Below are 15,349 nucleotides of genomic sequence, written 5' to 3' on the forward strand. Positions count from 1 at the left end.
AAATGTAAACAAAATATTGAAATTGTTTTGGATAAAGCTAGTTGTAAAGACGTTTCAAAGGCGATGATTAAAATCGATGATACGCGAAAGGTTCACTATTTGTTCACAATACCACGAAAGGTAGCATTTATTTAATATTGAATTGTACGGAATTAAAACAATATAATATTGTCATAATATATTAAACAAAAAAATAATACTCAATATAGTTTGTTACACCAATGGTTATTAGTATTTTCAAAAATTTTGTCAATGATAGTGTATTGAAGCAATTGTACGTTAAGTAATAGATATGTAACTTATAAGAAGCATTATTTTGGTTTTTTTTTTTTTTTTAAGTAAAAAATATATTACATAAAAAAAAAATGGCTTATTGTGTCTTTTTCTTTACAATTTTGACATATATACAATTTAATTATTAGTTAGGATTCACTTTGTCGGATGTTTAATTTCACACTATTTTTTTATTAAAACACTTAATTTAACGCTTGCGAATTGGGCACACAAATATTAAAAGTTTTGAATAAATATAGATATTCTATATCGTTTTCCATTTTAATCTTTTAAAAGGATCTGCCCAGTATATGTTAGTCACTTACTCGATCAACTGTACTCAATTGTCTAGAGAATCCGGAGACTCGTGTTCACAGTCCGTCCCGAAACATCGGAATGTGCGAACCCAGCCTTTTAAGACACGTAGAATCGTGAAAATCGAATAGCTCCCGCATGCGTTTTCCCTAATACTTCTCTGAGTCAACACATTCGTAAGAAATGTAATATTTATTATGATTATGGCGCCATTTGTTAAGCCATAATCTACTATTAAATGAATTGAGCTCAACTTTTTTATAGGACACTAAGAAGACGACATAGGTACTTGCAAGCTGACCAATTCGGATTACTACCATTTAAAAATACATCAATATCTGTACACAAAAAGAAAACAAATATATTAAAATTTTGTATATTGATTTTTATATAAAAACACATAACAATAAACAGAAGTACAATATTTACATTAATAAAGTTATAAAATTTCAAAATCTACTGGATATAAGTTTTGTTTAAAATTTCAATGAAATATAATAAATTAGTTATTAATAATAATTGTTTTCTTTTATTGTTAAAAATGTATTACTTCTTATAATCATAATGGTTATTTTCAATAAATCAGGCAGTAACCAAGTACGTAATAGTGTAATCGACTGAAACTTGATAAATCATATTAGAAAATTTTACGTTTAAATTTTAAGGATTACAGCTGAATATTGAATGTTTTTTCGAATAATCGATAATCGACTATCATTACACCGCTAATCTATATTTAAAAAATGCTGCAATTGGTTTTCTACATGCACAGACATTATTGTAAATTATATACTATAAAACTAAAGACGAGCCTTTAGAAATATTGAATATTTTACTCGGGCTCGTGAGAGAACAGACCTCCCAAACTCTGCCACCCCTTAAAGCTACCTATGGTTTACTGTAATCATTTATAGACATGTTAAGATTTTAAACAAGTTTTAAAAGTAATTTTTATGTAGAATGCAAAAAGAAATAAAAAAAAAAAAAAAAAAAAATAGTGATACTAAATAAATCATAACTAAATACCCATATAATATAGGTATTTAAAATAAAGTAAATATTGGTTATATAATGAAGTATACGGGACTACAGTAATTATGATTTAGTTTTGGATCGAATATGATCATGTCTGGTAGGAACTTTTGAGCGGTTATCGCCTTGATTATGAACCGACTGGAATGCTAGGCATCCTATTCAAATATTAGAACGGTCCTTGGTATAGAGAGCATATTTATAAAGCGGGACTATTTTGGTGTCTAGTGTACTCGTCTATGAAATGAAGTGATTAGATTAAGCTAGATTATATTATTTCACTCATTATAAATGCTGACAGGTTTAATAATATTTATGACTAATTTTTTAGCAATAATTATCGCACTGATTTTTTTCACCTACTTTTTCAACCATGTCTTTAGTACTTATGTTCAGTATTTTTTTTTTAAGCGAACATTTTGGCGCGCGGCGCACATTTAAGTAACACAATACTATTTTTTACGAACATGTTCAACAAAAATGTTCATTCTATAGTGCAGACCTGAATTTAAGAATTAGACAACAGATAAATTACCAACACTTAGACCATTTATAATTTTCAATAATTTTACATTCAAATATTAGAATTTATGTTTAACGAAATTAGTAGCTGTTGAAGTTGATACGAAATTGGTGAAATTGATATATGCCTTTATTTACTGATTCTAAGTTGCCAATTAATGTGTTTAACTAAAAATAAAAAATATATATATATATTATATACTTTAAACATTTTACAATATTGCTGTATTAAATTTAAATTTTTAAATTTTAAAAGCTTACAAATAACACATAGTATATTAAAACGTTCAAACGTTGTAAAAAATAAAAACATTTGGTTTTTTATGTTTCTTTACACTAAAATCGAATTATATTTCTGAATATTTGTATTTTTCTTTAACGATTGCTTTATTCGATTAAAAATATTTTTATTCTTAAAAACTAGTTGTAAAAATGTTTATAAATGTATATAGTAGTGTAATATTTTCTATTCGTATAAATGTGTTGTTTTTATAAACAATAAAAATATTTAAAATATGATATTGAATCTTGCACTTCCTTTTTAATATTATATCTTTTATATTTTTTTTTTTTTTTTAATTCATAAAATTACTAATAAATGTACTAATCATGCATAAGATATTCACAGAATCCTCATATTTGTACATCGATCGAACAATTCACAACAAACTTCCATATACAATTAATCATAGAGATTCATTCAAAATTATTAAAAAAAAATACACTTAGGTTTCTAAAGAAAAAAAATATTGTACCATGACAGGTTTATAGCATTAATAAATTATTTTAATAGAAGACGATTTTGGTAATTATTTATAGTTGTATTGCTTTATATTATAATATTTTACTGCGCGATTGTGTAAATAATGTTAAATTATAAATGAATAATAAAATACACGTACTTATTTATTTATTTGTTTATTTATATTAAACGGCTTTTTAGAACCCTTTATCAAAATACAAAATAATTTTGTATATACTTTCTGCTTAACTTAATAATGATATAACTTAAAAAGATTAAAAATATATGAATAACAAAATTAAAATAAGTATGTTTTAGTAAGTATTACAATAATAATAGTGATAAAGCATGATTAAGTAAAAATTAATAAATCTATATTATACATATAATAAGAGACCGCCCCTATTCATTCATCATCACCCAGACCGAACCTCAGAGTCTAGAGACTTGAAATTTTGTATAGAGGTTTTTTAAGCAATGTAAGGGCGCACAAAGAAAGAATTTTTCAAAACTGGACCTCTAAGGGGGTAAAAGAGTGGTTTTTTAAAGTTTGTATAGATTTTATATAGCTATACATGTATTTTTTTCCAACTACTATCGCTAATTAAAGAACTGGTATTAATAAAACCAGTCACAGGTAATCGGCGACCCGCGATTGCAACACACAATAATTATTGGTACCAGCGGTTGACGGTCCAAGTCCAAAGATAATGTGAAATAAGTGAAAATTTACTAGGTACATCTACTGTTGATCGTCGATCCTGTATAATCTAATAGTGCTAAAACAATTACCACACATAATTAAATTGTGAACTCCATATAATATTAGCATTATTAATACAATTAAATTAAACACTAAAATACGGCCTACGAAAATGCAAAAAAGAAACTATTTTTCTTCATAATACACGGGAAATTCCGTGTCGGGACAGCTAGTATAACAATAAAACAAACATAAAAACCAAGAAAATAACTAAATATTTTATGAAAATCAATTAAAAAAGTACATTTAAGGCTATATTAACATTCTGTCTGAATACATTACGCTTACGCGGTATGGATAAAAAAAAAAACCAACATATACATTATACAGTTCGCTAATAACAGAGCTCTGGAGAAAAATGAGGTGGAATTATAGTTATTTTTGTATAAATTTTCATGAAATAAGTTGAATTATTTTAATCGGTGAGTGAAATTATTAAAACTAATCAGAAATAGTAATTCCGGAAAATTAATAATATAATATTATAAGTTATGTGTGAATATGATATCCACAATTATCCCCAAGTCACAAAACGTAATCTCCAATTTGATTATCTGTACGTTATATGAATATCTTAAAATGGGTTTATTCAATTTAAAACATTATAGTCTTAATCATTTATACAGAACATTTTTAATAACATTTATTTGCACACTTGACTCAAACTCGAGATTTGACCTATCCATGAAAAAGTATACAGTTTTCAAAGTGCTATTTATTATATTAATGTTTTAATTTTATAAAAAGTTGTAAATTTTATTTTATTAAATTTATAATTTAAAACGTTAACTTATGGGTCTCCACGCAAATATTTTTAGTAGATGCGTTTATATTTTTAATGACTAAAATCAATTTGTACTTAATGGCGTTTACACATATAACATTTTAATAAAAAACAAACATACATTTATTCTTGATCAGAAGTCTAATAATAAGTAATAAATAAATATTATATATAAAGAACAAATTAAAAATATATTTAAACACCATAATATTAAGTATCAAAGTTACATCAATATGAAGTACACGATGCATTCTTAACACAAAATCCTTTCTAAAATTTCCTGAAAACTTTTACAATATTCTTGTTTAACACATTCTCATTGCCTAAGATTATTCAATGGACCGTTACTAATACTTACTATGAACTACTCTAACAACGTGAAACATGGGAACTAATGTTGATAATTAAACACATATATTTTATCCAGTAAACAAAAATATAATAATGTAAACATAATTGAAATATGGCAACATGTATTTTTAACACTTAAAATATCTATATTAATTTAAACATCAACAAAAAAAGTATATTTATATTTTTAACTATTAGAAAGAAAAAAAAATATTAATGTACAATGAATTAGTAAACATTTGTTATTCATGGACTTAGATTCTAATGATTATGTTAAAATAAAAACTAGGAAATATATTCTGCTATGTAGAATGTTTCAAATATATCTTGTCATTAAATAAATTGTCAGATTCCATTTCTAAGAAAATCTTATAATTGATCTATGGAAAAATTTAAAATTTATTTTTCTATACGTAATACGGTACATTAAACTTTGATATTTAGGGAAAACTCCATAATAAACATTAGTTATATACTAATAAATAATTGCTTATTTTAAATTTTTAGTAGGGGTTGAGTTATAAAAAAGTAAATAACATAACATTAATAATTTCAGCACTAAAACAGTTAAAATATAATATACAGAAATATTATATAAAAAAAAACAAACAAAAAAAAAAAAAAATGAAAATATTCTTAATTATAATTATTTTAACAATTATTAAGTTATTATTGGTATTTTTTTTTTTCAGGGATCATCGTCAACAAGGAATGTAGTTTGGGTTCATAATGGAATTCCTATATATAATATTAAAAATAATAAGAAAGATGATCCTAGTCCAATTATGGTAACTACTGAAGTCATACAACCTGACAATACCATTCAGAGTAGGTTATTTATTCGAGGGGCATCTCCGTCAGCTTTGGGAAATTACACATGCACAGCACCATACACCGAACCTGACACGGTCAATGTTTATGTGAGCGAAGGTAAGATATTTCAAAACTGAAAAAATAAGTGGGCAAGTGTATATTGCTCTGCTATATAGTTGGTGTAGAGTAGGTCACTGTAATGGATATGTTAAATTTGAATTCAATGATATTATATCATAATATACGAAAAAATATTCTTAACGGAAACGATCTGTCAGCCCACATCACTAAGTGCATTTCATAATGTGTTTTTGATATTTTTATTTAAGTAATTTATTTTACTATTAGTTTGATTCAAAGTTTACTAAAAAACATTAAATTTAATATATTATTGTTATTATTGATAACATATTAATTTTTGAGTTCACACCACCTTATCGTAATAGTGTAAATAGGTTAATGATATAAATAAGTTATATCTTAAAATTAGTTTACACATTATGAAAAAAGTTAATGCATACAATTATAGATATTTGAAGTTAATAGATAATATTTTAAAAATAATGGTTTAGAACAGAATCTATTTATTTTTTTCTAAAATGTGTAGTAAACATTTTTTTAAATATTTATAATACTGGATAAACACAAAAAAACATTATATTATAGATTAATATTATTGAAACTTCAATTTTTTTATTTTTATTCGATTTTACAGATACAACACTTTCATTCAATTCGTTTGCTGTTAACTGTTTGTAAAAAAAATCTATACTTAAAATAAAAATTTAAATATTCAAGAATTCAATTAAATTACATAAATAAAATCAGTTATTTCTTAAATACTCATTTAATATTATTATATTTTTAATAACTTAAGTTAAAAGTAAAATGAGATTTTTTTTACATATTTTCGATAGTCTGTTTGGGGAAAAACATAGTAAATCGTAGACATTATATTAAAATATTATGATTCACCGTACTTAATTGTTATCTTCTTCAGTTTTATAAATTAGTATTAACTAAGAATTTTTTCAACAAAAAATGTTAAAGACATATTATATTAAAAAACTATATAAGTTTTCCTGATGGGTAACGATAAGTTCATTATAAATAGGCATTACAAATATAATAAATAGCTGTAAAAATTGAACAAATTACGTTTTTTACGAAATTCTTAAATCATGCAATATTTTCATTTATTTTAAATTTAAAAAAATAAAATATTTTTAATAATTATTCCATTTCTTAAAAATTTAATTTTTTAATAACATTTGTAAGTGTATCAATTATATAATATGTATTATTATTATTGCTATTTTAAGTTATTCTATATTAATATATATATATATATATATATATTTGTGTGTAAGCTAATTAAATGTGTATCCCTTTACAATTTCAATTTATTGTAGCCCAAACTAGTTTTAGGTGATATTTCTATTACGTAGTTATTCAGTTATAATTATGAACAGAATATTATAATTAACCCATTTTATATTGTTGAGAAAGTGATTTATGCATTTGTTAGTTATTTCTAATGATATATATTAATCCGGGTAGATAATATATGTCTTCTAAACCACTTTATCTGTATACAAATCTTTTAAAAATCTACTTATTTCATATGTAATAGTTAACTGTTTACTTTTTTCAATAAGAATATACTTAAAATAAATCATAAGTCGCGAAAAAAATTATCAGACATCAATATTTGTTATTGAAAACATAATTTTATAATTATTTGTATAGGCTTAGCCACTAAAACTCAAAATGAATGATTAAATTATCAAAAAATAATTTTAATTTGGGATAGTTAAAACTTTTTTTAATATAGATAAAATTTGTTCAAAATAATCTTTACGTAGATTTTCTTCATAATTAAAAAAACTAATAAAGAATGAAGTTAAATGAACTTTAAAAAATTTTAAAAAGATAACACTACAGTAACACTAAAAATTTTGCTTCATTCAATATCTAAAATAGGATTTATTCTCAGACAAATTAAACAAAATTTTTATAATTCATTAATAATATATTAAAGATTAGTACAATCAGCATATTATTATGTAAATAAACAAAAATATACATACAATGGGGGTGACCCATCATTAAAATAATTGTTGATGTATTTTTATATTTTTTTTGTTCTTACTTTAATTAATAGGCTTACAAATATATAATATATGAACTAGTTTATGATTTTTATGAATATTGTTATTATTGCATTCAAATTTAAATTTGTAGGTAAATTATTCAGAATTATTCAAGCTATAGCTTTTTAATTAATATTTATTAATTAGAGGATATTTCAATGAAAAGTATATTCATTATTAGTATTTCTCTAAAATAATTTCTAACTATAATATATTTTTTTTATTATTTATTTATTATAACTTTATTTAGAAAATATTTGAAATTAAAATAATATACATTGTTGTAATTTTAATCATAACTTATGTACATACTGTTAACTTACATTTTAAGTATTATTAATGAAAATACAATTGTATTGTGATTTAATTATTTTTGAATTAATAATTTATTCATTAAGATAAAATAATAATTTAATAAATATAGAATATTTTAAATATAGCTTATTATTTACATAAAAGTTTTTGAAATAGTATTTTTAACAGTTTCCAAAATAAAATAAAATTATAAATAATCATTATAAGCACACAAATACTTCATTTTCTTAACTGACGAGTATGGTTTACAACTTTAATATTTCCAATAATTGATTAAGTTTAACATTTATATTGTAATACGAATACATTATTATATTACTTGTATTTGCATAAATCTATAGATTTGTTTCATGATCTTAAATTTAAATATTTGGTATGATATATTTTTTAAATTTATAAAAAAAAAAAATGATATATATATATATATATATATATATATATATGTGAAAATATAAATAACACTTTGGAACGTAAGTTTTTTTTAATAACATGAAAAAGAGAGAAAAAATTAACTACTGTTACAGTTGGTATTAAATAAAATTATAGGTACCTTGTTATTGAGTAAATCATTAATCGGTATGAGAAGAATTAAATTTGAATTGATAAATCAAAAATGATTCTAAATAGAGATGGTCTGTCAACATATATTATTAAGTTTATTTTATGGTATAAGTAATATCAATCTTTTAGTAAATTATTTTATTATTAATAATACAGTAGGTTAAATTAATTTAAACCAAAAACAATATATTTAAAATGTAATTAAAAGTATAAATACGTAGAATAATATACATTAAAAGTTTCAAGTACAAACGAACGATATTTTAAATTACCACAAGATATCTGGAATCGTTAAATCACTTAAAAGCGTGTAAACTATATTTTCAGTATAGTTTTTTATTTTATTTTTTTTTTTTTTTTGCTAGAAAAAAAAGGTATTTTTTCGAAAACAAATCTTTACTGTCAAAATATTTTGTAATATTTATATACTACAATTTTATCATGTTTAAAAAAATGTTGATATACATATTTTTGAAACATTTTAAGTATTTACGATTATTGATTTTTAAATTACTTTAAAAAAAACAAAAACTATTTTTTTTCAAAGACTGGTTTTGTGTAAAAATTTCGATTTTTACTAATTTTTTTGTTTTTATTTTTAACATATTAAAAAATATTTAATATTTTTCATTTTAACTTTTCAAAATTATAAATTAGATCTTATTTACTACCAAAAACTATATATAATTTTGGTTATTAAAAAAAAAAATGTTTATAAATTGTCTACGTATACAAAAGAAAATATAGTTAATTGTATAATCAATTAATTATCACTTATCTAAAATCTAAAATGATGAAAGCAAATTTTTATATTAGCTAAAACCTTTTAAAAATGGTAATGAATTGTAAATATTTAACTGCTTTTTTTATTTAATTATTTATCTATCTATTAACATAATTCTGTATTCTCACAAAATTAGTTTAAATAATTTAAATTTTAAGCATTTAAAATATAATTTGTGTTTTTACACTTTTGAGAAACCAAAGACCAATACCTACAAATTTAGTTATAATAATTATTATTTATTTCTCTTATAACTGGTTTTACACCAACAGCTAAATAAATAATTATTACTAACTTACGATTAAAAATATTTATAGATAGCATATTTCCAAATTAATTGTTAATGTATCTCAAATTAATTATTTATTATTAATGTATAATATTTATATATATATATATATTCATTAGGGGGTCTTTATTTTTATAGGCAATAATATAATATTATATATTATATATTTTGAAAAGTTAACACAGTATCTTTTTATTTCGTTAAGTTACACGATTAAGTAATTTTGGTAAAATTTAGAAGGTGTCACTGTTCTGGTATCGCATTAGGGTGATATATGATAAAAGGGGGTAGTTTTCTTATAATTTTATTTAATTCAAAAATTATCGTACTTAGTGCATTTAAGAACCTTAATTATATACTTTAATATTGTCTATAAAAAATCACTTGACAAAAATTATCATAAGTTCATTATTTTTTAGGAAAAATTGATAATATCTAAGTATTATATTTATGTATTGAAATTGTTTTTTTTTCAGTTAATTAAATAAATATAAAGTCCGTTTATATATATTAAGACAAAATATCTGATATGATTATAACTCAATTTTGGTTAAGGCTTAAGTAATTATAGAATCAAGATAACTATATTGGGATTAAAATAATTCATAAACCATATCACTATTGATCCAAAAACTGTTTTTTTTTAAGGGAAAATAACTCGAACAAAAATTAGCTGTAAAACCTAAGTAAATATTAAAGTGTTCGAAAGTTCTCAAGTTATGACTTAGATTGAAGAACTTATTTACGCCTCAAGTGGTAAATAAACTTTTCCTTGTGGTACTAAGAGGTTTATATTTTGCTTTGTGAAAAAAAGACATATAAAAATTATCTGCAACTAATTCTTTTTTTTTTTTTTATACAAATCGCAAACATATTTATAATTATTATAAACATTATTTAATAATAAAAACATTTTCTTGAACTAAACTAATTTATTTAGATTTTACTAATTATAGTAATAATTATAAATTTTAAAATATATAGTCAAACTTATCCAATTCGATAATAAATATTGGCTTAAATATTTTTACATCTATCATAGTAAAAATATTTATATTTATATATTACCATCAAAAACATAAATTAAGGAATGACCATAACTGTGTTATGATTAGTCAACAATGATATTTCCATTCAAATAAGAAAATGCGTACGATATTAATTGAGAAACATCATAAATAAAATGCACATTATTTTCAAGGTATGATGAATAATATATGTAATAATATTAACGATAATTCAAACCTTTATCAGCCCTAATTGTATCGATAATCGTGTTTATGAACTAGAAATGGATTCGCTTTATAAAATCGATTAATCTTATTAGCACTAAAAATATCACATAAATGTCGAAAATCGTGCAATATTAAGTAAAAAAAAAAACTCGTATATCATACATAAAAGATAAGATCTCGATAATGGAAAATTTAATTTTTATAATATTTGTGCATTGTGAATCTATTTTTACATATTTAACTAAATTTAAATATTTTCTTAAACTAAGTTATCAAAGTTGTCTTCCAATTATAAACATTAATGTAATTTCTTATTCATTATTGTAAATTTATTAAAAAAAATATTTAAATTTTACAATATAACCTATAATGGCTGTTTTAAAATGTTTACGTATTAGTTTAATTCGATAGGCATTTAACGTTATTATCTAAATTACATTAGGAATTGTAGGTTTTTTTTATAAAAAATATAAAAACCTGCCGAAGTTCTGTCGCATAACAGTATTTTTTCTACAAATGTCCATGTAATTATAATATTCAATTAGAACTCATGCTATTATTGTACTTCCCATATAAATATAATATTTGATTTGAATATATGTGTTTATTATTACAGTATCTCAGTATATACTATATTATGTTGTGTTTGCAAATTTAGTGTTTTTTTTTTTTATAATATGTATTGAATCTGTACAATTTAACACGTATCGTACAAGGATTATTTCAATAGTTATATAGAATATTTATTTTTTATATACGTTAGCAACGACACTATTTACTTACTTTATAAATTAGTAATACCTAACACAATATTATATTTTTATTTAGAAAGGAATACATCACAACAACAAAAAATGAAACATTATATATATCTGAAAAATTAAATTTGTTTAATTTAATTAATTTTAACTAAAAACTAAAAATAATATTCATAAATATTCTAAAAATGATTTTTTTTTGCCATAGCTTATATAAACCTCTGTTTATTTTTAAATTAAACGTTTATACTTATTGCATACAATTATGCATATTTAAAATTTTAGACATGAAGTACGAATAATTGCCAAACTATATTTACTAAATAAGTCAGAAAGAATTTTTTTCCAAGGTTTTCAACTGTCACTATTTTAATATTTATTTTATGCAATTATTTGTTAAATACTTCTGTCCATTCTTATTTAAAAATTGTAATACATCACTACGTTTTGTTCAGTTTAATATAAATATAAAAGTATATTGTGGCACCCTACAAACTTGTCAGATGTATTCTAACACAAAATAACTGTCTGATTTATCACTCATAAAAATTCACATACGAAAATAATTTTATAACTAGAAATTTAAATAAACTTGATGTAACGTTGATGAGTGTACATTCCAATCCGTCACAAACTTTTGGCAACGATAAAACTGACATTGTTATTCAACTTTTGTTATTTATAACAAACATAAAATCAAAAAATATATATCATAAAACACTTTATATTTATCAAAAACTCTAAAAAATATTTTAAAATTTAAAACAAATTTTAACTTGTAATTTAAAAAATGTAAATCATAAAAATATATACACGTCTGTAAAATCATTGTATAATCAAATTTATGAATATGAATATGAATACCGTCCTTGTTTCAAACATTTCTATTAAGTATATTAAGTGTATGCTATAATGATATTAATTTGTACGTTAAATGAGTATCTTACTATTGAACATTTTATAAACGCTTAAAATACTAATACGATATTACCTGTATATTTCTTTAGAGATGAATTAAGCTAACAAAAATTGTAGTGTACCTTATTCCAAATTCAACATTGATTTTCATAATATTAGTATACTACGAGTATAACTAATATATTAGCGTTATTATTAAATTAGTAAAATGTATTTAAATGTTAAATGTTATTAATTATTATCATTGTTATACATTTTAACTACAATATAATACAAATAATTATATTTATCGACGTATAAATCTAACGTCCTTTTTTAATAATTATCTGATTCTTCAAAAATGAACCAAATAACAGTAAATGGAATTGGAGTTTTTATTTAACAATAAACCAATTTAAACTTTTAAAAGGTAGAAGGTTAATTTTTTCGGAAATAAGTAAATAACTAACATTCTTTTTCAACATACTGAGATCCTTAGAATGTATCTTGTAACAAATAATTTAATTAAAGAAATTAATTTGTAATAAAAATATTTTACTTTGAATATTATTTAAAAACATTTTATATTTTAATCTAAATTATGTCTAACGACTCAATTTAAAATCACAAACCTTTAAAAAGTCAAAAAAAAAAAAAAAGTGATATTTTAATTAATTATAATTATATAAAAGAAAAAAAATGTTTAATATATACAATTTTAAAATATAATTTATTTACTTAAGGTTAATTTTTGAAATTAATTTTATATTTGTAATATGATTGTACTGTAGTTTTAAAATTTGTTAATTGTATTTATGTTTGAATATAAGGAGACTATAATAATAGTTATAGATGACAGCAAAGGACTGAAAGGCCAAACTATTGGATTCTATGTAAATGATACTAGTAGATATATTAAAAATGTAAATATTTATTCAGTTACTTTCATAAACAGTATACAATTAAAATTAATATAGATAGTATCTACTTGGAATCAAGTTTAAATTAAGTGATATAAATTGATATTTAATATTAAGTATAAGTTTTGTTGTACAATTCAATCATACTATGTGGATTTCAAATTCAACTTTCATGTTTACGTTTGTAATATGTAGAGGAAAAATAAATATCGTATTTCGTTATAATGGAATTTAACATTATTAGTTTAATGGACGTTAACATGAAATATACAATTTATGATAAATTAAAACACATTTTATGTTGACTGTTTATGTTTATTTGTAGACTGGTAAATAATAATTGATATGATATCGTCATTTATATTATAAATATTTATTATTAAATAAAGTAATTTTTATTTAATATTTTATAATGGAGGAACCCACTCAAATTGTTTTAATTTATTACTATATTTTTGTTTATATTTTATGTATACGTGCAAATATCATAATTTTTAATTAAATTGCCTATTATATTATATAATGATGAACATAGTAGTATATATAACCGTTTTACGCATATTTATGAATAATAAAGTATTTTTGAGTTACTATATAAATCTCCTAGAAGATAATTTAGATATTGATATATATCGTTGATTGTTGTTAACATGGTTAGAGATACTTTTTATTTTTAAAATTATTTATTTCTTATAAGCTGATGTGAAATGAATAATTTATTTTATTATTTTATTAATACAAAATTACTTGGATATTTATTTATTTATTTATTTTTATTTTTTTGCCATACATTTATTAACAAATTATAATCTACATTTATGTTCCATAAACATCATTATACACATCTATCTCTTTTAATTTATAAGCCTGATTTTGAGATTATCATTATAAAAATGTACAAATGTCATACATATTTATGCTAATCATTTATTTTAATGAAATCATAAATACACTTTTGCTCAATTCATTTTATAATATTTTTATTTTTTCAACTTTTAATTGTATCATCCAAAACAAGTGATATAAAAAATAAATATCACTTAAATAATACCTATTATTAAAAAAGTCTGACTTAAAATTAAAGTTTTAAGTAAATAATATATTTTCCACGCCTTGGTATCATATTTGTAATAAATTTAAAATAATCTAAAAATGCCATTAATGAAAATATTAAGCAGTGATATTATTTTAAATATTGAGTGATATGAACTCCTGTTATTTTTACTTAATTTAGTTTTATTCAATTAAAAATTTCTTACATAGATTTTAATTAATTGCATTTTAGTTATTCTGTAGGTGTAACTTCAATATATTTTATAAATTGTGTTTATTTGAATCTGGGTTGTATGATAAAAACTAATAACAGCAAGTATGCATTGACAATATATAATAAGTTATACAATTTTTGAAATAATAGTTCAAGTAGATAGATTATTTGAAATTTTTTGGGCAGTTATCTTATAAATTGTAAATTTGTAATTTGATCAAATAAAATTAAACATTGTATAGAATAATTTATATTTATATATATTATACTCGTGTATATATTACAATATTTTTTAAAAAGTGACTAAGTTTAAGTGGACTGGGATTGATAATTCACTGTTTTTTTTCTGTCATAGATTTATATTATTAGACATTTAATATAGCTTCTTTAGAAATTTAATTAAAATATGAATACGTATTTGAACATCTTAAATTGATAAATTAAAATTTTTAAAACCTTCATTATTTTACGATATACCTAGTTTGAGACTTTTAATCTAAAAAAATGGAACCCATGGAAATATTAACTTGACTTTTTCTATTTAAATTGAATACATAGATATATTAATATTATTT

At 21.3% G+C, this 15,349-nt stretch overlaps 1 protein-coding gene across 1 annotated transcript in view; it reads left to right on the forward strand.

Annotated features, from left to right (window-relative positions):
* LOC112595971 overlaps window positions 1-15,349 on the forward strand; it is a 229,069-nt gene that overhangs the window by 182,546 nt on the left and 31,174 nt on the right. Inside the window, exon 7 of the mRNA XM_025341395.1 lies at window positions 5,475-5,712. Coding sequence (XP_025197180.1) covers window positions 5,475-5,712 — 238 coding nt within the window. The remainder of the gene's footprint in view (window positions 1-5,474; window positions 5,713-15,349) is intronic.

This window comes from Melanaphis sacchari, unplaced genomic scaffold (assembly GCF_002803265.2).
Source record: "Melanaphis sacchari strain LSU unplaced genomic scaffold, SCAv2.0 Contig2_pilon_pilon, whole genome shotgun sequence".
NCBI classification, from domain to species: domain Eukaryota; kingdom Metazoa; phylum Arthropoda; class Insecta; order Hemiptera; family Aphididae; genus Melanaphis; species Melanaphis sacchari.